The 26,209-nt window shown below is 41.0% G+C and overlaps 1 protein-coding gene across 1 annotated transcript; it reads right to left on the bottom strand.

Moving 5' to 3' along the window:
- Positions 1-166: 166 nt before the first annotated feature.
- On the bottom strand, positions 167-26,209 carry LOC120784078 (hemicentin-1-like). The gene is made up of 21 exons (XM_040117527.1): positions 26,081-26,209; positions 20,126-20,260; positions 18,754-19,029; positions 18,353-18,679; positions 16,165-16,428; positions 13,067-13,333; positions 12,794-12,955; positions 12,039-12,257; positions 11,479-11,721; positions 10,381-10,582; positions 9,941-10,053; positions 8,510-8,863; positions 7,629-7,904; positions 6,628-6,954; positions 6,215-6,478; positions 5,778-5,933; positions 2,490-2,648; positions 1,536-1,802; positions 1,110-1,442; positions 757-1,011; positions 167-672 (listed from the first exon to the last, which is right to left on the bottom strand). The coding sequence occupies exons 1-21, from the start codon at positions 26,109-26,111 to the stop codon at positions 665-667; spliced, it is 4,638 nt and encodes a 1,545-aa protein (XP_039973461.1). The 5' UTR covers positions 26,112-26,209; the 3' UTR covers positions 167-664.

The raw sequence follows: 26,209 nt of genomic DNA, 5'->3' as shown, positions 1-26,209 counted from the left end.
TAAAAAATAGTCTTAACAGTAAGACACTACTTCTACAAATACTAATAATAATACTTTTACTAAAATAATGATATTATAATCGGTAAAATATAGATAAAAATGTGAATAACAACGTTTTAAATTTAAATTTTATTCATAAAGATAAGCAAATGAAGAAACAGTTCATATTTACAGTAATGGCCTGCTGATCTTTAACATTTAGTATTAAAGTTGCAGAATTACATTTCCAGCACACATTAACAACAATGTAGTCATCATTGCTAGATTACGTGTAGCTACACATTTGCAAATGTTACAAGATAATTTCATTAATAGGAAAATAAGTCTAGCAAAAATATAAATTAGATACAGGATACCACATGGAAAGCATAAAAAGTGAACTATATTTTAAACCAAGATACTACCACACAGAATACATTCATATTAAAATACTGACAAATGAAATGGCACCACAACTGAGAATTCTCCAGTTACCAAATATAGTATATTTGGCTCTGTTTCTTTATGAGATCTAATTCTGGATGATAGCAAGATCTTCATAAATATCTGCTGAATTATGAATGCGCCATTTCCGCCTCCAAAGCAGCAACAGTAAAATCCCTTTAGTTGAATTCTCCTTGTATGTCCAATGTTGTCATCCGATCCCATCTCAAGATTACTTGGTTCAAACACCTAAGTAAAGGCAAAAGAAGATGGAGGTTAGGATGCAGAGTGTGGAGACAACTTACAACTGTTCTCTTCAGAGTTCCCTTCTACCTTTGGTCTTGCCCCTGACAATGAACTGCTTGCTCTTCTTCTCCAGTGTATTGGAGGCAATGCAGGTGTACGTCCCAGGGAGCAGTGACGAAGAGGTAAGAACTGCTTCATCCTCAAACGTCTCCTGCATAGGATGGGAGGATTGCCAGCTGTACATGGGTTTGGGATTTCCTGTAGCTGTGCAGTTTAAGGAGATTTCACCACCCGCTCTAAGGTCCAAAACTTCTGGTTCAGGACTGAGGAACATTGGGGGAACTAGAGAGGAGATCGTAGAGATTAGATATACCATCACTCTTCAGTGTATTAAACACAAGAGATTTCTTTTTAAGACTGGGAATAGTATCGTGACTCACAGTACACAGAGGCATTAAGAGGCTCCGAGGTCACAGTAGGGGCTGGTTGTGGTCCCTCTGGTCCGAGCTCCAGCTCTGCTACACACTTGTACTGGGCTCCATTCTCGGCCTTGGTTGGCGTGATGAGGAGGATAGAGGACACTTGGACAGGTGAGGAAGATGTGAGGTCAGAGAAAGAGTGGTTATAAACCTCAGTCTGCCCTCTGTACCACCTCAGGGTGAGATACTGAACGGGAGCAACATTTTGAACCTCGCAGAGCAGCTGGTACTCTTTTCCTTCCACCATGGGGCCAGTGTGGTTCACAGGCCTGATGGAGACGCTATCTGGGGTTTCTAAATGAGCAACACACAGGGTTCAGGTCAATTAAACAAGTCAATGTGAGTCGTGCATTTCTAAATTCTGTATCAAAACAAGAGCTGACTCACTGTAGAGGACGAGGTTGAGCTTCTCCTCACACTGTCTGGGAGCTGTGAAAAACACCCCATAACAGATGGGCTCCTCTATCCAGTCAATGAGACTGTCTACCTTCCACTGGACGGACAGGTCCTGCTGAGTGTGTGCAGCACTGATGGCCGATTCCCAGCCCAGGACACGCACTGGGCGGGCGGCCTCGCAGCTGACTGACACCGGCTCCCCAAAGCCCACCACAACCCTGGAGGGCTTCAGGGTTAGGGAGCAACCTTCACCTGACACTGAGACATACAGCAGCAAACATCATCATCTTTATAGCCTGAGTTATTACCACCACCTTCCATTCTGAATGCTTTCACTGTATAAAACTAGGCTGTATGTACCTATTATGTAACTCTGCTACCACACACAAGAAATCAGGAATAGCCTAAAATTTCCAAAATACACCTGTGTGTAATAATGAATGTATAGCCTTCTAGCTAACTATTCATTTCTATGTTAAGACAACAAATTGTATACTTTGTAGACCTATTTACAGGATCTCACCTACAGTTTATTCGACCGACAACAGAGAGTATAAAGTCCAACATGCACATGGGCATTTAAAATAGTTTTGTTGTTTCCCCGTTAACTGAGCCGGTAGCCCTTCATAATTTTAGTTGCAGAATATAGTGTAGCCACCTAAAGACAAATAGACATATTGTTAGGCTACGAAAATCTGTTTACACACCGTGCTGATGAAAGTGCGAGGACTCTTACATTAAAAAATAAACCGATGCTTTAACATTGTGCCGTCGCACTGATGGTCGTTATCGCAGTCATATTACCATCAACTAGAGGTCATTGTTTGCCTTTTCGATTATCGCTACTGGTGCACCAAACATCCCCCTTAACCCCGACAAGACAGATTAAAAACAAAAAAAAAACAACAAAAAAAAAAAAAAAACAGGTTGTCTACAACATCTTACCGGAATAAAACGTGCAAAACGTCAGGATCCATCGCAGAAAGTCGTTCCCCATGTTATTTCCTGCACTGAGCCGTCGATTAAGGGGCGAGCGAAAGAAAATTCCAACTTGGAGAAGCTTGGCAACTCTGCAGGGAATTATGTTGGAACAAAAGGGCCCCGTTCATCCCAGCTGACTTAGTGGGTGGGGGGTAAAAGGAAATGAGGGAAATTCAACAGGTGGCAGGCCTCTAAAAAAACACAGCCCCGATCATTTGTGCTGCCGTCGTCTTCAAAGCATTTTAGCGCCAAAGTATAGATCGGCGAATACCACAGCATGCGTGTCGACAGTAACAATACCACCAATATAATACTAACACAGTTATTTTCCATTTCCAGTATCTGGTGTATTGGAAAAAAAAACTTTGCAAAATGTGGTAGACCAAATTGATTTTCACTTTTGAGGTATAACAATACATCTCCAATACATGGATAATTATCGAGATGCCTTAAATTAATAACATGGATCAAGCTGGTCATAAAACTACATCGAAAGTCCAAACATTCCTTTCCTCAATAACCTCTGACCCATGTAGATCTCCTTGAATATGGGCTTAAAACCACATAAGCGTGAGCTACACTTTATTATTCATCATGCTGAATCAAGGGGCTCGATATTTTGTTTTTAATGTAACGCTCTCTACATTCCAGCCCTGATTTAGGGCCATAGTAGGCTTTCAAACCAATGATCCTATCTCGTCTCGTTGTCAAATCAGGACTGCGTGTGAACAAAGGCCTGTTCTCGGTTCTGCACGCACGCTTGTCTCCCGTTGCTTCTGAACTCCGTGCTTCGCGAAATCCCAGCGGGCAGGAGTATTGGTGTCGTGCGGCATGTGGCTCGTAAGACTCACGCTGTGACCAGAATGCTGCACAGAATGTCAGCTCGGACCGCAAGGGAGCAAGTAATCGGATGCTTTCTGGTGTATTTATGGCGAGCACAGCTGGGAATCTCCATGTACAGATGCTTTTTTTTTTTTTTTTTTCACTCTGAATATGCCGTTCCCTCTTCTAGGTCTCAATATAAATTTGTTTATAATAAAACTTTTTTTTTTAAACTCCATGACAAATTGAGCAATATCTCCTCTGCCAGGTTGTTATAGCAACACAGTCAGAGCATACACAAACAGTGCTTTTTCTGGCAAAACCTTTGGTGGGAATGACAGCAACTGAACATAAAGAACATGGTTCAGAAAAAATAGCGTTATATTGGCAACCGTAGGCAGGATAATAAATACTCTCCTTTACATTCACTTTGTTCAGTGCTAATTAGTATGGCGGTCTCAACACTGTATAATGTAAGCCAGAATGAATGAGAGGGAGAGAGAGAGAGAAGGGGGGGTCCAAGGAGTTGACAAAAAGTGGCAGGGAAACATAGTCGTGAAAGACACTGGTTTGACTTTGTCTCAATCAGTATTCTGCCAAAGGATGTTACTGACAGAGCGGTTGGCTTTATTTAACATCCGATGTATACGCACAGGCTGCGCATGCCCACCTTACGGTAACATTTTAAGTCATATTCCCTTTTAAAACGAACTTTTCCTTTTTTCAGTTAATTCCGCTCTCATTATAACAAGGTTTAAAAAGGAAAATCAGCATTTTGCACATTATCCAAGTTCTTTTTTTGCTACTGGTACATCAGACAACTTGTAGGATTTAGTGGCTCATATTCAGGCAATTTCAATAAAGCAACCTTTTGTCCTCATATCATATAAAATTGCAGGCACATCACAGAAAATAGCATGGTAAGTCTTGTTAGTGCAAAAATAATTCAACATTTTAGAGCTACCATTGTATATATAAAAAAAAATCATATAGTAAAACAATTTTAAGAGAATATAGTGTCATACACCAAAAATGAAAACAATAATAAAAATTAAAATTGCACCCTTTTGCAACATTCAACGCACCCTCAAGCAACTGCTGCAGCTGCAGTGTAGGTTCTGGTAAGTATGTAATAAAAAAGAGAAACAAAATATACCTGAGTGGATAAAAATCATCATGAGGAGCGACACAAACTGTCTCTTGGTCTTGTGTGCAAAGTAATAACTTTTTGACCACTTGGGTGAAGAATTCTACAACAAGCTGACAAAAACCCACTTTCCTGACCTGATTACAACCCTACAATAGATCAGGACAATGGGTAAGTATTATACATCTAATGCGTTCAGTATACATTCTTCTTTCAGCTCTGTTTAGTCTCCACCATACAATCCATAATCTATACAAAAAAAAAAAAAATGCATCTTTTCCATGTTCAAATGTCATCACCATCTAGTTGCTAGCTTTAGCTACAATCTGGTTTCGAACAGGCAACATACAGTGGGTTCATCAGAGATTTCCTTGCTGGAAAAAAACCCTCTGCTGCAGGTGTATTACAAGGGTGAGAGCGGCTCGGACTGGACCATATAGTAAATGTGCAGACCATGAAATCAAAAACAATGAGCTAAAAGAAGCTAAAAAGCAAAGTGCAGCTGCAGAGTTGGGTGCTTGTGCTCCTTTCCGCGACAGGAATTTCCTTCAGTGAGTGTGTTGACATGCACCAAGTAAGCGGGTTACAACCAGACAGGTAAGGTATCAATGGAACAGCAGAGTGGTATAAGATGCACTGATAATGCATACTCAAAATAATTTCATCCAAAGTTAGATTAAAACTGAAACTAAGACAAAGTAGCCTCTAGAAGTCTGAATAAGTCGGTTTCCACTGCTGAACATTGGACCCTGTCAGTCTGTTCCAAAACATACACAAACACACATACACACAAGGAAAACAAGGAAAAAACAAACTCAGGAAGTAACGTTATTACAGCATTTAAAAGAAGTGGGTCATGCTTCCGAAATAAGATCATTGGTAGGGGAGAAATCTGATGTCCGACCGGCTGCATGTACTGTATACTTAGATTTACAGTAAAAGGGTTACTACAGTGCATGTAAATGCACTCTTTGACCAGCGTACCATGGTTTCTCTAAGTAACCTGGTTTCTTGAGTGCATGTAAACTTACTGTTTGTTGATACAACAATATTGATTAGTGGAGCGGTGAAGACAGCTGACGGGAGTATGCATTCTTACACCTACAGCAGCTGTGCATTAGTGGAAGTCCAACAACTGAGCATGCAGAAGAGACCATTCCCCCAGGCCTTTAAGTGACATGTAACTGATACGTTCACAAAAAAAACATTTCAAAGTACAATTTTTCATTGCAAAAAGCCATGCAAAATTACATTTTTCAAAATAAAGGACAAAATAAAGCCTCATACAGGTCCTGCTGAGGTAGGTCGTCCTCTGAGATAGCTGCCTTTGTTCAAAGAAAATGTGCCCTCAGGTGTCACAAACAATACACCAGCAGCGATGATTAGGATTCCCAGGAACACAAATCCTCCAACTATGGCTGCAAAGGTTGTTCGATTCCCTGTGGGAGATGGGAGTTTTTGTTACATTCTCTCTCTTGGCTCATCCGTTCAGACTGTCTGGTCTAGTAACAGAAGAGTTTCTCTGTCTGTGAAAAACCACACATCCCAAAATGAAAATTAAAACAAAGAAAACAGCCATTAAAATCCCAGCCGTGGTTCCGGGGTGACTACCTGATGGAGAACAAAAGCATGAAGGAATCATAGAATTATTTCTTCACTGCAAGACAATAACGGAGTAAAACAAAGCGAGAGGCACGATGACTTAGTAAAAATATCTTACGTGGAGCTTCGATGACGGTGAAATATTTGGTACTGGTGCCCTGTGTATTGGACGCTGTGCAGCTATAGGTCCCTGGAGACTGAAAAGACCTGGTCAAGATGGGTTGATTCGCATTGTGATTCTCGTTCATCTGTTGTATGGATTCTGGGAAATGCCAGCTGTATACCGGCAATGGGTTTCCTGTGGAAGTGCAATTTAAAATGATTTTACTACCATCGGGAGCTTCCACCGTCTCATTTTCAGGCTTGTTGAAGGTTGGTGGGTCTGAGGACGTGCATGAAATTAAAATAGGGACAGAAAAAGAACAACAAAGAGAAATTAAAATATGTTCAGAGAAAGGCAAAACACGCTAAACATTCTCTTACAAATCTGAAAACTGTGATGGTTGTATGAAGAGGGTGTTCAGAACTCACACAGTACAATCACTTCACGTGACTTTGATCTCATCAAGGTCAGATTCGTTCCTGTTAGCAGAGTGTGCAGCTTTGCGCCACACCAGATCTGAGTTCCATTATCATCTCTCTTGGCGGTCAGATTCAGGACAGATGTCTTATTGACTGGAGACAGCTTGGACTCGTCAAATGTGTCACGTTTGATCATCTCATTTCCTTTGTACCAATGCACATGGAAGCCACTCGCTGGTGCAACATTAGCAATGTCACACTCCATGCGGTACAGTCTGCCCTCCACCAAGGGGACCATTTGACCCAGCTCAGACAAAGACACGCTGTCCGGCGTTTCTGTATAAAAAAAAAAAAAAAAGTGCCAAAATCTTTAACATAAACGTTGACAAGTCCCAACATCAGTGGTATTAAATGAACTACAAATGGCCCGCCCGGCAATTTCAGATAAGGTTAAAGACTACTTACTGTAAACGGTGACTGGCAGGGGTTTGAAGCACTGACTACCATCGAGGAGGTTGATGTAGCATTGAGGAGCTATGCTCCAGTGTTTTACAGAGTCTATTTTTAAGGTAAGAAAGGAGACTCCAGTTGTAAATGCTATACCACCCAGTGGAGACTCCCAGCCCATTCCCTCTGTCTGGTTGGATGATGAGCTGCAGAGGACTGATAAGGACTCTCCGTATCTCACCACAACGCTAGGAGGGCTCAGCTCGACCTGACAGGAGGCACTCGCAGGCTTTCCTGGAAGCACACAGAGTGTGAGAGTTCAGGCTATACTGCAACCAGCACATGTACGAACCAGTGATTCACACAGCGCTATAGCACCAACTGTATTTTGGCCAAGTTATGGTTCATGGGACACTCTGAATGGGTTGGAGAGGAAAGAAAAGTTTTGGGGAAAAAGTGCCAAAATCTTTAACATAAACGTTGACAAGTCCCAACATCAGTGGTATTAAATGAACTACAAATGGCCCGCCCGGCAATTTCAGATAAGGTTAAAGACTACTTACTGTAAACGGTGACTGGCAGGGGTTTGAAGCACTGACTACCATCGAGGAGGTTGATGTAGCATTGAGGAGCTATGCTCCAGTGTTTTACAGAGTCTATTTTTAAGGTAAGAAAGGAGACTCCAGTTGTAAATGCTATACCACCCAGTGGAGACTCCCAGCCCATTCCCTCTGTCTGGTTGGATGATGAGCTGCAGAGGACTGATAAGGAGTCTCCGTATCTCACCACAACGCTAGGAGGGCTCAGCTCGACCTGACAGGAGGCACTCGCAGGCTTTCCTGGAAGCACACAGAGTGTGAGAGTTCAGGCTATACTGCAACCAGCACATGTACGAACCAGTGATTCACACAGCGCTATAGCACCAACTGTATTTTGGCCAAGTTATGGTTCATGGGACACTCTGAATGGGTTGGAGAGGAAAGAAAAGTTTTGGGGGAAAAAAAAAAAAGTTTGAAAGCCATTCTGCAGTGATTAACACTAATAATATTCATCAGCTTCAGTTAAACTGGCATATGACATCATACGGAGAGAAACATAACTATTTTTCCTCATGACTACAAAATCCTTGTCTTGTGCTGCTGCCCTGTTCCCCCCCCCCAAAAAAAATTAGAGTTGGGATAATAATTTACTGATGTTTACACGTGAATTAAAGTTAAGCACCGATAATATGCAAGTTGCCGTGACACTAACGAGTGATCGACAGTAATATAAAGTGGATAAAGTTTGACTCCCGGAGATAAGAGGACCCACATTAAGCAATGGGCGTAGGCCAACCTGAAGAGTCGACGCAGTAGCAGTCACTACCTTGGCGCAATAACTCTCGACTTTAATACCGTATGCCTCAATAGAAATAAAAAAAAAAAAGCTAAGAAAACAGAATTACCTGCAGACGCAATTACGCCGCTGAATAAGAAAAGCCACAGCATGATTTCCTCCGCGTACCAACCGGCAAAACTCCCGCGACTAAATAAAAGATATGAACGCTCCGCTCGGCCGAAGGTGCATTCAAATCCGGGTCCCTCCTGCTCTCCGCGTAGTTTCGTTTTCACCTGGTGACTCCCTTCGCGGACTATCCCGAGAGTCGACGTCCTGTGATGCGTTAACGTGCCCCTCGTAAAACGCCGGCGACGCGCTGGAGTACATCTGCCAGAAGTGAACGGCGCGTCGATGATTTGGAGTGAGTGGGTGGGGGGGGGGGGGGGGCGGGCGGGCGTGGGCGACACTTCAGCCGGAGCGGCTTAAAGAGAGAGTCGCCCGGCTGAAGGAACCGCGCGTTCGCTTTTTTCTCGCCCGAAGTTAGATCGGATCCACTACACGTTAGACTGGAAACAGTGGGGGGGGGGGGGGGCCAGACGCCAGGCGGCCAGGGAAAACGGCTTAGTCGTCTCGTCTTCTCGTACTTCACTCAGCGCTTTTCGCTGCCTAGAAAATACATCCGTTTTACAGCCAGAAGATGATGCATGTTACACATACTGTTCTCATCCACTTCCCATACTCCCCCACACCCAAAATACACTTTTGTCTTGTGCGGAGCAAAGTTTTCAAACGATCATTTCTGATATTAACTATTTTATGTTGTTGTTTCAAAACAAGTCTTATGGTACTGATCATGAATTCATTCATGTCAGATATAATCAGGCCTACAGGATCTTATTTAATTCTTACCCTGATTTCAGCTTTGCGCATGACAGTGACCAAAGACCACAGCCATACATACATACATACAGCCAAATATTTGTAAATTAAGCCATCGTGTTGCTTATAAGGTCATTGGGTTCCGCATTCAATAACAAAGCAATTTGTTTAAAAAGCCACATTTTTAATAATAAAATACTGTTTTACACCACACGCACAAATATTTACAGCAGTATAAACAATATCAACATTACAATGTTCTCATGTCCCTAATATCACAGGTAGGACTTTAACTCCCCTTTCTATTCCATATTGTGCAACGTTTATATGCAGTCCTTTTTCGTTCCATCTCAACAGTTTCTCATAAATAAATATAAGGCTTTTCATTTACATAAAAAAATTATCCTTAATATACAGTTCTGACAGGCATCAGGCTATAATGCCCAGTCATTCTTACAAAAGCATATAACTGTGGAACAAGACAATTTGTCCCGTAAGGCAAGAGCCTGACGTGGTGCGGCACAACAAAAGGGCCAGGCACAGAAAGGGTTACAAACAGACAGAAGTGCAGAGTGGCTTAAAAAGAATACTGAAGGAAACAACAGGCTCAATAAATGGTATGCACAGTGTCCACACATTGAGGCGAGACGGTCAGATAGTCACACCCTCAGTGTCACACCTTCAGAGTTGACAACAGTTATAGCAGTGCACTTCCTGTTAGTGTGTGTTAAAACTGCAGCAGTCTTAGGGCCACCCATTCTTAAAGCGCATTCGCAAGATAATTGCAAAATACTGAGATACATAGAGATCTGAGTTTAAGTGAATTACAAAAACTGTTCTGTCCAGTGAAAACAGGTAGGATCCAGTAGCAAATTTAGACATTGTGCATCTCTAGCCAAGGTTGCTCATTTTTACAATTAGATTATTCCATGTGGGAACATAAATGAGAGGGGAATAGAGTGTGTGAAGTTTTGAGGAATTAAAAAGATTTCCAAACAGTCCAGTGTGAGCCTGCTTTCTGAGTGTTATTCAGGCTCTCAAACAGATTGTGGTGCCAGAGAGATGCAGCTCATTCAGAGCGATCAGCTATCCATTCTGTGATATCAACAGATGTACCGCTAAGACAGTTTGGTCATAGGAAACTGCAGGTCCCAGCCGTTGTGAGCTACGTTACCATTGTGGGTGCTGAGTTTGGGGTTTTTAAGGCTGTAGCGGCGCATCTTGGTGTTCTTGTAGTAAATTGAGTAGATGAAGAGGAAGACGACGGAGATGGCAACTACTGTGACTGCCACAAATCCAGCTATGAGGGGCAGGTAGTCCTCTGTAATGAAATCATTCAAGTAAGCCACTTATTAATGTGTTAAAATTCAAAATCATTTGCTTTAAATACAAGTGTTTCCATTTCTGACATGCAACAATTCATGTGTGAAATTTTTATTCCTTCGCTTTCAGTTGTTTCTTATTTTCTGCTCTGAGTTCAAAAAATATGCACTGCAATATCTGCATGCATGTTTACAAATGAAAATTAGGAAAAGGCTTCTAAATTATCTACTTGCAGTTTGAACATTTGCTTTAACCTATGCTCAGACAAGCTAATTGTATTTGATTATTATTGTGAAACATGGAAGCCATTTTGATTTACCACGATAATAAATTTTTTTTTTTTAAAAAGTCAATATTTTCAACAGAACGTACGCAAACTTCCAACCATTCCACTGGTCTCCAGCCTTTTTGTTTAGGTCTTTGTACACAACCAGTTCCATATCATGCCACTTAGACAAATCAAACTCTGAGTGGCATGATTTCCCATCCATATCAATGAAATAAATTGATATGGCTGGATAGAACCCTCTTTGACTGGCTTCCGATTGCTACTTACAGTTAATTTTTACTTTGCATAAATTTAACCTGTCCAGAGCATGATTATATCTGCTATATATCGCTCAGCTGACCTTTTTTTCCCCCCCTATTGACTACTTATGCACTAATAATACCTATAAAATTCTGAATGCATTTGGTCTGAGCAAATGTTAATTGATTACCGTCACACACTACTAAATAATCATTTGTAGATGTTTATACCTCAGTTCAAAGTAAAAGAAAGTTTTGAGCAAGAAAAAACGCATGACAATTCTTATATAATCTGCGTAGGTGGGAGAAGAATGTAATATATATCTATTGGCTTCAAAAGGTAAACAATGGAGTTTTGATTGTTACCCTTTAAAATCACTTCGACCACATGGAAGACGGACCCAACTTCATTGGTGGCAGTACAGTTGTAGAAGCCTGCTTCAAACACGATGAGTGTGTCTTCCGACTCACGGGGCACTTTGTCTGAGCTGTACAGCCAGTTGATCTTTGGAGGTGGGTGACCGTCAGCTTCACAAACGAGCTCCTCGGGATAACCTCTGAACACTGGGATTCTCTTTGGAAGCTTTGTCGCGTTAATGATGGGTTTATCTTTTGAGACATAAACGCAAATAGAGCAGTGTGAGGTCAAAGAATATTCAAACTAAGACCCAGTATGTTTAGTTAACATATTAACACCAGTGTACTTTATTTGGGTGTGGAGTCCCTAATTCATAATGACATTTTACATTGTCCCTTTTTTACTGTTAGGAAACAAGCTCTTGTGTATTGCATATTGTACTGAAAAGCTGAATGAGTAGATGTCTGTTAGCTCACTGGAATGATGTGATAAAATGTCCATCATCACTTCATCTTAGAGCATCATCTTAATCGTGGCTGCTGAGCAGCAAATGTAAATGCGATCTTACAGTGGACAGGGATGTTGAAAGGAATGGACATCATGTTTAGAGGATGCTGTGGTCCCTCCGGTCCCAGGTCCATCTGAGCCTCACATCTGAAGTCTGCTCCGTTGTGCCCTCTGTTCAGATTGATGCTGACGGTAGACGACACATTAACCGGAGATCTGATTACATTGATGTCACAGTTTGTGCTGTTCTCAGGCAGACAGCCAATCACTCGCATTGAGCCTGATGGACAAAAGAGCATTTTTGGGAAAATTCAAAGCAAGAACAAGACAAAAAGTGGATAGTGTTTCATTCATATTCTCAAATTTTTTGCATTTGTAATTTCAAAATTTTCTTCCATTGTAACAATCAGCGTTAGAGATGCTGACGGTGAACCATCACTCTTTTGGGATGCAGACATTTGATGAGACATATTTTACTTTCTGACCTGTCAACATAAACTGATGTCTTGATTTGACATATACATACACCGTTGGACTCTTAGAGGTAAAATTTATGCAAAGAAAATAAACAAGACACTCTGTTAAAAGGAACATGTGTGCAAAGCGTTTTGTGTTAGTTTATCATCTCAATGAATGCAAGTTGGGTCTCCGTGATTATAAGTTCCAATTTGTCTTTCATAATAGTTCCTCTCAATGAATGTTGGATGATAACTTCATGTCAGCACATCTGCTTTGAGCTGCAAGTTGGCTTAGCAGTGGAAGATCTCTTCGACTCACAGAAAAGGGCAAGAACATGTGTAAATAAAGATACCCCACCTTTGCCAAGTGGTTGGTTGGTGTCATTCCCTTGATACCACCACACGACGAGGTTCCGTGCAGGAGCAACATTGACAATATCACACTGCAGTTGGAGCACTCCACCTTCTACCGCTGAGCTCAAGTTATGGACAGGATGAATGAAGACGCTGTCTGGTGTTTCTAAAGAGTCGATTTTTAGTGGAGTGAAAAAAAACAAACAACAACTCTGGATTAAATCGGGATTTAAAGATGATGAAAGTGAAAGTATTAAACCGTGTTATCAATACATACTGTAGAGAGTGAAGTTTAAAGTTTTATGGCATGCTCCTATTCCCACAAACGTTGCAGTACAAACAGGCCTAGGGTCCCAGTCTTTATGGGTGTCAACATGCCAACTTTCGCTGTAAGTTTTGATGCCCTGCAGATCCTGCCAGTATATTTCTTTGACATTTCTGGTGCTGGTGGATGTTGTTTTGCATGTTGCATTCCGGCTTGTTCCTTGGTACGGTATCACCATCCTTTCTGGAGTTATTTCGATAGGGCATTTTTGCTTGGCACCTGTGGAAAGTAGAGTGAGGGTGAGAAATGTTATTGCAGTCCACGTTCATACACATATCTGGGATCTTAACACATTTCCACATCCAGTGCTTATATGAAGTAGTGTTGAAAAGCCAGAGGTCTGTAGAACAAAAGCTGTGTCTCAGGAGGTAATGGGGAAAAAATCAGGAAGGATATACCACTCCCTTAGGAAACTCTGTACTTGCTGCCCACCATTCTTTGTGCTGGACCTTACCGTAATATCATGTTCTCAGTTAAAAAGCATCACATTCTACCTAGCCCATTTCCATCTAATAAAACAAACTTATCTTAACCTAGAAAAATATTGTTTTAAGAACTATCGGCATGATTATAGAGGAGGCTTAAAACATTAGATTCTCGACAAAAGGCTACAACGCTGACTAATAATCAAACACACCTTAATCCACCAGAGTAATGTTACTGATTTTCCACTAGTTTTGGGCAAACTCATAAATGTCATTTGTTTCCATTCAAAGTACATGTAATATAAGACATGTATATGACTCATTAAATTCAGACCTCCCAGTCTCTTCTTAGCTTGTTTTCTTTTTTTGTTTAAATACCGCGGTGTTGCTTTAAGTTAGCTCCTAATTACTCAGGCTACATAAGTAGGCCAAAACAATCCCGCTTTTTGTTACTTAATAGCCTAATCGAGCCATTTCTAACTCGACAGAAAATAAAACAAGTAACTTGCTCCCAAGAGGCAAAACTTACTCAACTCTCCGTTAGAAAGCGACAGCAGCTCTAACGTCAGAAGGACTGAAAGGAGAGGAAGAGATTTTAAATCCTCCATTGGAATAACTTCTCAAAAGGTTTTTTTTTTCCCCAACAGCTGTCGACCGTCTTCCCTTACACTGACTCCTGCTCCCCCCGCAGCTGTATGGGACGAGCCAGCGGCTACTTGTTGACTTTTTGGGAAAAAGCTAAGCTAAGTTATGGCTGCATGCGCTCGCTGCACAGCTCCCGGCCCTCATCACCGGAGAGGAAACTGGGAAACAGCCCTCCCCCCAACTTTAGGCGCAAACGCAAACGCGCGCACACACACACACACACACACACACACACACACACACACACACACACACACACACACACACACACACACACACTCAGTGTCTATAAATGTAGCTAGCAGTGCAAGTTGGCTACAAGTTAAACTTTGGGACAGGGCACCGGGGGCTTAGCTGTTGCATTTAGACCAACTGTTTTTTTTTTTTTTTTCCACTTACCCATTGGACTGCCCTTTATCTGTTTGCTTCTCTCCTACTCTCTGTGCTCACATATGCGGTATTTTAATGCAGCCGAATTCTCAATAAAGCTGTTCTCATTGACATGTTTTTCTGTTTCTATTTTCAGACAAGGGGACGAATATAAAATAGTGACTGAAATACAGCCCTTTCAGACTACATGTTAACCAGCAGCCACTTCCGAGGTGCTGCTCGGCACTGCGAAAATCCCGACCTTTATAATGGCGACGTCATCATACACATAGGTTAAAGACAACGGCTGTGCTGTGATTTCGACTATGTTTACTTATAAATCGATTTCACAGAGAGAAAGTTGGAAGCTCATCCACGTCTGTGTCAGCTGAGAAAGGAGCGCGGAGGTGTACCCGCATAAGGGAAAGCTCAACCTCGCGCTCGCGGGGCAATACTAACGCGTGTCCAAAAAGCCGCGAGATTTTGTCGCTATGTGTTTTTGTGAAGAAAACACGCTAAAGGGGTCTGAAAAGTCGGCAAATCTAGCGACAAAGGCGCTAAATTCGCAACACTGTCTGTAAACGCTCCCGCTGATGACGCAAATAGAAACTGTTTGCGCCAATGAGTTTCGAAAGAGCAACGACCAATGGGGAAACGTCAGCGCTTAAGTCACGCGGCTCTCGGCTGACCAATGGTGTAACGTTATCAGTCAGTCATTATAAAGCTTTTACAGTGCTGGTTCCGCAGTTGCCGTCCAGCCAAATAGTCTCCAGCCACGCTAGCACCTCTGTGAAGCTTTACATAGGCACAGCAACGCTTTGCACTCAATGCTAACATCAGCATGCTAGGATAACGGGATGTTGTTTACCATGTTCACCATCTTAGTTTGGTGTGTTAGCATGCTAACGGTCTATGATTGGCACTTGCCATAATGTACAGCAGGGTCTGCCAAAAGCATTCTAAGTATTTAATCGTGATCTAAAGTGTTGGACAAGTTTAAATATCAAACTGATGCCGAAAAGTCAGGGCGTTACCAAAGCTGTTGCAATTGATCGTGAGACATGATTGTCCGCTATGAGTTGTTTCACTCAAAGCCAGAAATGTTAACCTCATGACGGAACTAGTGGGGAAAAAAATGACCAAAATATGTAGGTTTAATTGTCCTTGAAACATGAATGACTGTGCAAAATTTTGTGCCAATCTGCCCAGTAGATGTTGAGATATATCACTGGATAAGTGAAAACTCTGGAAAAGCCAGGGTATCAACAAATTCAATAGGATTCATCCTCTGTACAACGTGAATATCTTTACAAAATTTGGATGGCAATCCATCTAATGGATATTTCAGTGTGGACCAACGTGGTGGACCAACGTGGTGGACCGACTAACTGACAGACCAGCTTTGCTATCCATATGGCCATTATTACAAGTAAGGTAATTTCAAAAATTTCCTGAAGGTCTTATATTGTACATAACAACCAACTACACTGTACTAATCTATCTAATTTGACATAATAATGTAACAGGCATTCTGCTAATGAAAGACAAGCGTTTGAAATTAGTGCATCAGCCCATTATGTTAGTGTGGAAGATATATTATATTGACTTCACCTTTTACAGTGACTTTGGCTGTTTTAGAGACATTTCCTCTCTCATTCGAGGCGTGACATGTGTAGGAGCCCGTGTTGTGTGCATTAGCATTGTGGATGAGCAGAAGGGACATTCCATCTTCATTTTCCTCCGTCACGTTGTCAGCCAGGTAATAATCCCAGGAATACTTTGGTTGTGGGAAACCAGTGGAGGAGCATTTCAGCCACACAGCAGAACCAACCTCAACTTCAGAGTCTTCAAGCCCAGTAATCTCTGATGGTGGGTCTACAGACAACAATACAGACAATTTAAGTCAGGGAAAAAGCAAATGCACCAGTGTAATATACTGAATCACGTCTGTTGAACTTTTATTTCATCAATATAACTTACATATGACAATAATCTCCACTGTTATAGTGACACTTGAAACATTGTTTGAAGCTGTGATCAAGTACTGCCCTGCATCACTTCTTGTTAAGTTCTCTTGAAGTTCCACCTCCTCGCCATCCTTGTACCACACTTTCTCGGGTTTAGGATAGCCCTCAGCAATGCAGCTGAAGTTGTGAGGAGTGTACTCCAGTATAGTGATGTAATGTAACAAATTAGACTTACTCAAGTACTGTACTTAAGTACAGTGTTGAGATACTTAAACTTTATTTATGTATTTAATCTATTTTATGTAAATGTACCTGACTATACTTGTAAATAATTTAATTGGCAAATATTGTACTTTAACTTCATTATCTTTATCTGACAGTTTCTTGTTACAACTAATATCTATATTATGATGTATCAAACTAACCAACAGTGTAAAAAGTTGTCAAAATTAGCTTCACCCTAACTAACTACTACAGTAAAATGTGTCTAACACATTAATGCATAAGTAATAATAATCCAAAAGTGAGATATATACTGTATAAGAGAATATAACACATTGGGCATAACAAGTAATTTTGATTTTGACAGTTTAAGTATATTTTGCTACCATACTTCTGTACTTAAAGGTATCCTGTGAAGTTTCTTAACAGTAGCACTATGAAGCTGCTTTTAAAGATTGGGTTGTTGATTTTTTTGTCTTACGCATGTGCATGAGAACACACATGATGCGATAAACACTCCTGCCAATAGTTTCAAACTATTTCACTGATCTTCAGGTAGATGAAACACCCCAAAAACACAACAATTTGCCAGCAAAGCCAGGAAGGAAAAAGACTGCAAGCTAGCAAACACGGATGCAAACGGGGCAGGATTTAAAGTAATGAAAATGAAAATAATATTAAAAAACGGCTTTGCAAATGTTTTATACGGAAGGAGATGATTTCAACCTAACTATTAGATTTCAAGTATACACTCAATGCGTTTTGGTGAGTGTGTTAGCATAACTTTTGTTTGTTTCTAAGAAAACTCCGAAGGGCACCTTTAAAGTAACATTTCAAAGCCAGAACTTTTACTTTTAATGGAGTAGTTTTATTTTGTAATATTGCTTCTTTTTTTTTTAAATCAATCTAACTCTATGATTTGAGCACCTGAATTGCAGCTAGGCCCATGCTTAGAGCAAATGTAAATAAAAATGAAAATTGAAAACAAAAGAGTCTTTACATTTATAAAACGAACTAAGGTGCATAATACTGGAGTTGAGTTTAACTTTTTCTAGTACTGTAGTTGTACTGTTATAAAAAACTGAATAGTACACTCACATAACACCAGAACCTAGATTTCCTCTCTGATGAAGGAAGAGCCCTTAGCCTTAAGAATATATAGCCCGGCATTTTCCTTCCTCAGAGGGACATTGGGGTCTATTGGCTGACTGTCTTTCCACCATGTGAAGAAGGGGGGGGGGTTCCTTCAACAGGACACTGACTCTTCAAAGTTTCCCCTTCCAGTGATTCAATGACATTTGTACATTGTACATCTGGTAACTAAACAGAAGCAACAAACAGCAACCATTTATTTATTTATCTATTTTACTTTTGTTTAAAAGATGAAAAGCAGCTAAGACAAAAATGTGGCATGAGAGCTTTCAGAAATGTGTGGTCTTATTAGGCTGAAAAACTAGTACTTATAATAGTCAAATGAAAATTAAGGTTAGCAGTTAACAAATATTTTCACCACTGATTAATCTGATAGTTGGTTTTTTAAATTATTCGATTACGCTTTGGGTCAATAAAACATCATAAAACAGTGAAAAATAACTACATTACATACTTACAGTTAACTGTGATGTTAAAATCTTGTGAGACTGCATGAAATTGTGACCCTTCTGGCCCCAGGTCCAGATGTGCCTCGCATCTGAATGTGACTCCGTTGTCTTGTTTAGTAGGTGTAAATCTGTAGACAGATACCCTATCCAATGGTTTTTTACTGGTAGTATTAAAGATGTTTGTAGAAATTAAATTATTTCCTTTGTACCATCTGACATTGAGATGTTGCACAGGTGCTATACGGTGGATGTGACACCTGAAGTCATATATCTCCTTTTCTATCATCACACCGTCTGAGCCAGTGCTGGAGCTGATGCTGATGTTTTCCGGGAACGCTGGAGAAAAAGTAAAAGTTATCAAACACAGTCATGGTATCAGTCTGTTCTGTGCTGAATAAGCAATGACTTACTATAAAGTACAACTTTTGCAGTCTTGGAGCACTGGTCAAATGTCCCATTTGGTGACCCGTTTATGAAGCATGAGGGAGAGATGGTCCAGTCTGTTAAGTTCTCCACAGCCCAGGTCAAATGGTTGACCGGCTCTAGACTTCTGCCGCCTTGTGTAGCCTCCCAGCCAATTCCTTCAAACAGGATCTCTGATGTGCTGCAGTTGACTGAGACTGGGTCTCCATATTTCACCACAACACTGGGGGGGCTCAACTCAATGGGACAGGAGGCATGCACACCTACAGCATGGGAGTGCAGGTATATGTGTTATATTTTGCATACTGGCCACGAGAGAAACATTGCAGAATTGGACTTTTCTTTGCTGTCAGTAAGGTCATTAAAAGGGGGGGGGGGTTGAGACAACAACTGCATCTCAAGGGTTTTGAAAGCATGTTTAATGGTAGCTGTAGTTATTTAATAAAAAGGGTGAGAAATTCTGTCTTAGTCAAAAATCTGGACAAACAATTTTATCCGTCTTTATTTTCACAGTTAACTATAACTGTACATTGTAACCCCCCCCACTACAATACTGGTTTTTCCTAATGTGCTGATGAATTGAGAGTATTTTGTTTATCATAGTATACATATAATATACAATATTTTCAATTCCTAGCAAATATTTATAGCATTAAAGAGGGGAACTTTTATCCCCGTGTCAGAGATAACGCAACAACGAAACCTAACGTTCCAATTATAATTCAGTCAAAAACCATCAGTATAAATGAAAGCGGGCCATAGTCACACACAGTTAGCAACCTGACAACTTTCACTTTTTATTATGTGCCACTCGGGTGCACAGGGAGCCAAAGCTGGCCGGCTGTGACCGAGCAATGACTGCTGAGAAAACATCGCCGGCGCCAAAACAAATCCCCTCACTTTTACTTTGAGGGGACGAAGTCAGTGGTATTGAGTTATACTGTAAAAAATTGTAAAGGTGGCTTGACTCATATTCAAACACGTTATTTTTAGCCATGGTTATGGGAAACTTCTTCTTCTTTTTTTTTTAATGTGACCACTTTGGATACGAATGATCTGGGTCTCTCTCTTATCATATGATACCGCTCCCTCTTGGTTATACCGGAGTTCTGCGCCTATGGCATGGGACAGTTTTACCTATCCCGAAGTTGATGCCGATGGCCATACTCAAGAGGAGGCTAATACAGCGATGTTATTTCCCCGTGCGTTTCAGAGAGCCCAGTTTATCATTAGCACATGTCCTCGGCGGAAAAAAAAACCACACACGGAAAGAGAAAAAAATGATACATTAGGGGAATGTGCGTTACGGCGCCCGTAGACCATCATCTCAACAAAGTGAAGAGAGAACATGCAGCCTACCCGTCGCAGTGAGAATGAGCCCCACGAAAAGTCGAACAAATGATGCACTTTTACTCATTTGATCGGAACAATGTCCCCTCTGTCGTTTGTTCCAGCTCGGCTCAGCTTCTCCTCTCGGGCAGCGCTCTCCTGGACCTTAGTAAACCAATGAGATGCATTTAGAGGAGGGGGACGGAGAGAGAAATGACACACACACAACTGGTGACCATGCCCTGTCTCGGTTTCTCTTTCTCTCTCTCTCTCTCTCTCTCTCTCACACACACACACACACACACACACACACACTCCGTACAATGCCTGTGTGTGTGGGACAATACCTATTCATGAACCAGGCGACGTTGCACAGCCCGGCCGTTCTACAGTTATGAGGTTTGTTTTTTTTTAAGCACGTTTGAACAGATTCTTGTTCATATTCAATATAATATATCTTGTCAAAGTGTAAGACTAACATACAGTAGTAAGAGTATGTTTGTTATGGGGGATTACCCATAGATTACAACATACACTCTAGACGGCAGAAGTTGCTTTTATACAGTACATACTTCATGTTGGGCTACTTCATATTTCCTCAATAATAGCTCAGCAAATCAGTTTTTTTAAACGGGTCTTTTTGTAATGAACACATAAATATGACCCAGATTTGCATAGTGGTAAGTTTGCCTCTCAGTCATTTTTATTGTTTTCAGCTGATTGTATAGGGAAATGTCTTTTTTTTTTTTTAATTCCAATGTTTAAACATATTACTGTGGAATTGTTGCTCATTAACAAACCCAGTATTCAAAGTATCGTTTTTTTCTGTTTTGTTTTTTTTCTACAGAGAAAAAAAAATGATAATACAGAAATCACATTGGCAAATTGGACCAATATATCTGAAACATATTTCACCATATGGAAAGGTTCTGAAATATGAGAAAACAGCACAAATGAAAAAATATGAAAAAAGACAAGAAAATAGAGTACTTATCACACTCCAATGCATTTTTTTTCATTATTATACTATACTTTCTTTTTAAATTGCAGAATGGGGTTTTCACTGCAAAATACATCTCGAGTTCATAAAGTTTAATGCACTGCTACAGTTTAAACTTGTCAGTAGTAGATAAGGCAGCTACAACATTAAAATGCCTCCTCTACGTAGGCTTTGAAGCAGTCTTCTCTTGCTTAAATGCAAGTGTTTGTGTGACATAGGTCAGCTGATGCAGAAAGTGTAACTTAACCATCAGTAACTTCATTCTAACTATTATTTAATACTACGTACATTTACCGCAAATACACATAAGGTAAAATATACACGTACACATCTTTATTCCATCATGTACCAGCACTGTGTTTGTATATTTTAGACAGATTGTTGTTAAAACAAAAATAGACAACATTTTAATCACTTCTGGATCATTTTTGATTCAGAAATGAGATGTGGCTCATATGTTCTTATTAGGATACATTATAATCACAGTATTGACAAATAGGGCTTTGTTAAGTATTGTAGGCATGGTGGGATGGGGAGGGTGTAGTCTTATTTATTGTAAAACAACATGTTGGTCCATTTCCCAAGAATGTTCCCGTGTCTACTAAGTAGCTTTGATTTTTCAGGAAAGAGGTTTGAACCCTGGAAATTTCCACACTACGCAGCATGCAGTCACATCCTGCTTTTAGTTTTTCAGATTTCCTTATTATTGGGATAAATTTACCCTCACAGGCTGAGACACTGCCTTAAGGCATAGTGTAATCACATTCTCCCTGTTATATCGTGACCCACATAAATGCTTAATAGAAAGCAGAACAAGGTTTGTGTAGTTGAAATAGGGAAAGGGAAACTGCTGAGAGTAAACGGCTGCACGCAGCAAGTTGTCTTTAATCCAGCCAGGGTCAAAGGTTATTTGAACAGTCCAACAGATGGGAGCAGAAGGGGAAGATAGAAGAAGATATGCAACACGGGAGGCCCTGAAAGACAAACAGGGGGCTTTGGTTAAGAAAACAAGCATTGAGATTCCAGTCATGTTGCTGAAACACTCCCTATTTACAAAAAATAAAAACGGGCATTACATGCACTATTCTCCACTCTCCACTCTCAAGCCAGGAGGTGTTTACAGAATGGCATATCAGTGAGGTCAGCATTTCACAGCAACATATTAAATTTGATCCAAGTGCTGTTCAACAGAACTGAACTGTCTCACTCTCCTCAATGTCGTAATAACATTCCACAAGTACTTCTTGTTCATGTCGAAAGACATCCAGGGAACGACCTCACAGACCCCGGTCGGCCGCCTCTGAAGCATTTCCCGATGGTTTGGGCTAAGTGCTTGGATGTCTACACAAGCGAGTTGCCAAATAATTAACAGTGTGAAAAGTGGTAGCTTTGGTGCAGGGGTTTGTTCCTCACACATGAAGGGTTTCTTGTACTTTGTGATAATGTGACGATGTCGACCCTTTTCTAGCATTATGGTAATTCTGAGTTTGAGTTACCAACAAAGAGAAATCTCTGTTCACTTTTTATAAACATTTCTCCATCTTCTAGAGCAATGACTCATTCGTTTTGCCACAGCAGGTAGTTATCATTGTTTGTGCATTGTCTGAAGTCTGTCCTCCTACTATAAAACTAAGCAGAGAAGTTGCATAAGAATGGAACTCCCCTGCCAAAGTAATAACATGTTTGAAATTGCTGGACAAGCAAGAGATAAGTTAGAGACAGGAAATAAACCACACAATTCTCAGGAAAACCACCAGATTTTAGTTGTACTCATTCTTGGTTAACAGTCCAAGTTGCTCTGAGGAATTGTGTTGCTACAAGAACACTGAGTAGGGGGGTGAGAGAAGGGTATGAGCCGTCTGGACAAATAAACTAGAAAGAGAAAGGAAGAGGAAGAAACAGAAAGAACCTCAGGGACTCCAGTGGGACACATTGCCTCTTTAGAAATTTTCCTGTCACAAAGAGGAGATGGCTGTGAAAATATAATAACCTAAAACAACAGAAAAAAACACTTGGCTACAAGCAAACGAATGAATGCAGACCCAGTAACATCCAGTGACTAATGACTTGTTGGGACACTGATAGGGTGACCTTGAACTTTTCGTGAAAAACGCACATCAGCTTCAGTGACCAGATGCTATTTCTCACCCTGTCTGTATCCGTGTTATGAAACAGAGTGGGCGTTTAATGTTCAACCAATAGATCTGTGAAAACAGTGAATAACATGACAGACATTCACTTTGAAACAATATGAGTGTTATTCATTTACTTTAATGTGATCATGGAAAATGCACGAGTCTAACAGAGATCCTTCTGTGTCCACAGATTCCTTGAGTCTCTGCTGGCATTTTCTTTATTTTCTGCGAGAGAAACAATCCCAATGTCATGGTGGCTGGACAGACTCTGTAACCAGGGTTTCCTGAGGTGGCTTTTTACACATGATAAATCCGAGATATTGCTCTGTCCTGATTTTATGCTCTCTGCTTGGAAAGCTGCGCGATAAGTCAAACAGCTCAGGTTTAGCATATGCTGAAGCGTTACACTCGGAATAAACAGCTAGAGCGCTTGTTACAAGGAACAAAAGACAAACTGGTACAGAAGGAAGGGAGCACGGAGACTAAATACACTGGGAGAGGGGAGACAATGAGACAGGTTCGACACATTAGGATGGGGCAGACAATCACAGCAGAGGGAGAACATGAGAATAGGAAGTAGAACATTGGAAATACAAAATATGACAAACAAGGAAAACATGACCTAGGTGACAGGATGAGATGTGACATATAGTTTCCCTTTTGAAACTCTCTTACTCATCAGCTTGAAATAATTCACCCCCCAACTTTGGCAGAAGCTCATATGAATTTCAGAGTAAAGCTACAACTTTTGTTCCAGACCCGCCATGCTGTTACGCAAAAGAGTCCAATTTTTCTTTATGTTCAAATATAGTTGGAATTCCGTCATTTCTATGCGGACCTCACACTGCGCAAACGCCCGACTGAGAGTTAACACTCTGCATACCACAGTGTTGTGAAAGAGGAATTCCCTTTCCAAGGACTACATTATTCCCTTGAAGAGCTGAGCAAAAACTTGACCTGATGGTAGTGGTACGTAGAAAGTCGGGGGATCAGAAAAGTCATTGCAATTCATCCCAAAATGTCTGTATCAAGATTTATGGCAATCCCTCCAGTAGTTATCGAGACATTTGAATGTCATAGTCGTAGATGTTGATGTTTTTCACAGGATAAGAAGTGAAGTGAGACCTGCTGGTGGTGCTACAGGAAAAGTCAGGGCATGTCATGAAGGATTTGGTCCCCTGGGCACCATGAGTGTCTGTGCCAGATTTTGTGGTAATCCATCCAATGACTGTTGAAATATTTCAGTCTGAACCAAAGGGTTGGACCGACAGACTGATAATGCCTTCCTTAAAAATAAGTAGTTTCTCAGGGGCCTTTGTTATCAATAGTATTGACTATATTTTGCTGAGTGTTTAGGCATGTCCTCACTAAGTTGATGATTTAACAGTTAGGGATATCCTGTGGCACGCTCAGTTTTAGCAGGGCAAGTGTAACATATGCAGGAACCAGATAAAAAACAGGAAGTGTCCAATTTAATTCGGACAATTGCAAGGAGCTGATAACTGACAGGAAGAGCATTTGAATTTGGTGTGAGAGATGGAGTAATGCCAAAGATAGCCACAGATCGGAGGACTCCTTTCCATGATCTTACCAGAGGCCCTCCTGTTATGCTTACGGGAAGTCACATGCAGTGGATCGCCCTCCTCATTAAAATCCCTCTGTCTGTCAGTTTCTGATATCACGGTACTTGAAATTATCACACGGGGAACCTCTCCCACTAATTTAAACTCTCATTCACCTCTAATAACTAAGCACAATACATCGTGTGCTTTGATTGTGCAGTGAGTAGATTTCAATCTCTGCTTGCGATTGTGAAGTTAGCAGACATTTGCTGGCCTAAATCCTTCTGTTGTCTTAAGTTTTTATATCATTCCACACCACGTTTTTTCCTTTCCACTGTTACACTCCGGCTCCGCTTTACTTTCCAACTTCTTTCAAATGCAGCTTAAAAACAGCTCTCTTCGGATGGGCATGGTGGTTATTGAGAGTCTCAGCTGGGACTAAAGGCTTCCTTTCACAGTAATCACATTGTTTAGTCATATTGCTTTGCTAAGGGAGGCTCACTCCTGTAGAGCTGAGTCATTGGAGAAAGCCTCTCCAAGAACAATCTGCCCCGTCCAGGCTGCCCCTTTGCTCGCCAGTCTACAGACAACAATTAGATTCAGCAAGAAACTCCCAGTTGGCGGGGGAGGGTGAGTCGGTGGATCTTCCAAATAGGCCCCTGATTAAAAAGTCTGACTCATTTTACACTCAAGAGAAAATGATGAATCACTTGACTTTTATTTTTTTGTCAGGAAGTCTGAATTTTCTTCCCTTTCCATTGCAGCAATTTCAGAGTAGCTAAAAAAGCGGCCCCAGCAGGACAGATACTTTCTGACTGTTGGATTCAGGTCCTCTAGTGAAGGAGTGTCTAACTTGCATTCCCGAGCCCTGATGGTTCCAAGAGACGATCATTGCACTGCAACGTAAAGCTTGACATCATAGCCATATGGGAATGTTTAGGGGCTACATGATGGGGGAGCTCAGACAGCAGCTCGTAAAGTTTCTTTTAACCAGTCATCTCATTTTCAAAGAATACTACAACAGAAAATATATGTATAACCAATAAGTGATCGTTTGAATTTGCAATAGCCTCAATTATATTTGTTTTGTCTAAAGAGAAAACTGGGATTAGGAGGTGCATGTGCCGATTGAAGAGGAAAGTGAAAGAGGATGTCGTGCATTTTGGGAGTCATAAACTAAATATTTTTCCAGTGAATGCGGACACCCCTCTACATCACATGGGTCGAGATTGCTGTGAGCAGAAGTCCCCCCAAAAAACTCCCCTGGCGTGAAATCTTTCAAACCTACCGACGACATCTGGCCATGAAGTTAAATGCATCTGCAGGGAGATGGAGACACATATGCGAACCGTTTATCTTTTGGATCTCTGTCGAGGGTATGTCCGGGGACTTAGATCAGTGCCTTCAGCTGCAGGAG

This window comes from Xiphias gladius, chromosome 3 (assembly GCF_016859285.1).
Source record: "Xiphias gladius isolate SHS-SW01 ecotype Sanya breed wild chromosome 3, ASM1685928v1, whole genome shotgun sequence".
Lineage (NCBI taxonomy): Eukaryota > Metazoa > Chordata > Actinopteri > Istiophoriformes > Xiphiidae > Xiphias > Xiphias gladius.
The sequence above is the reverse complement of the archived record's forward strand: the minus strand, read 5'-3'. Positions and strand labels throughout refer to the sequence as shown.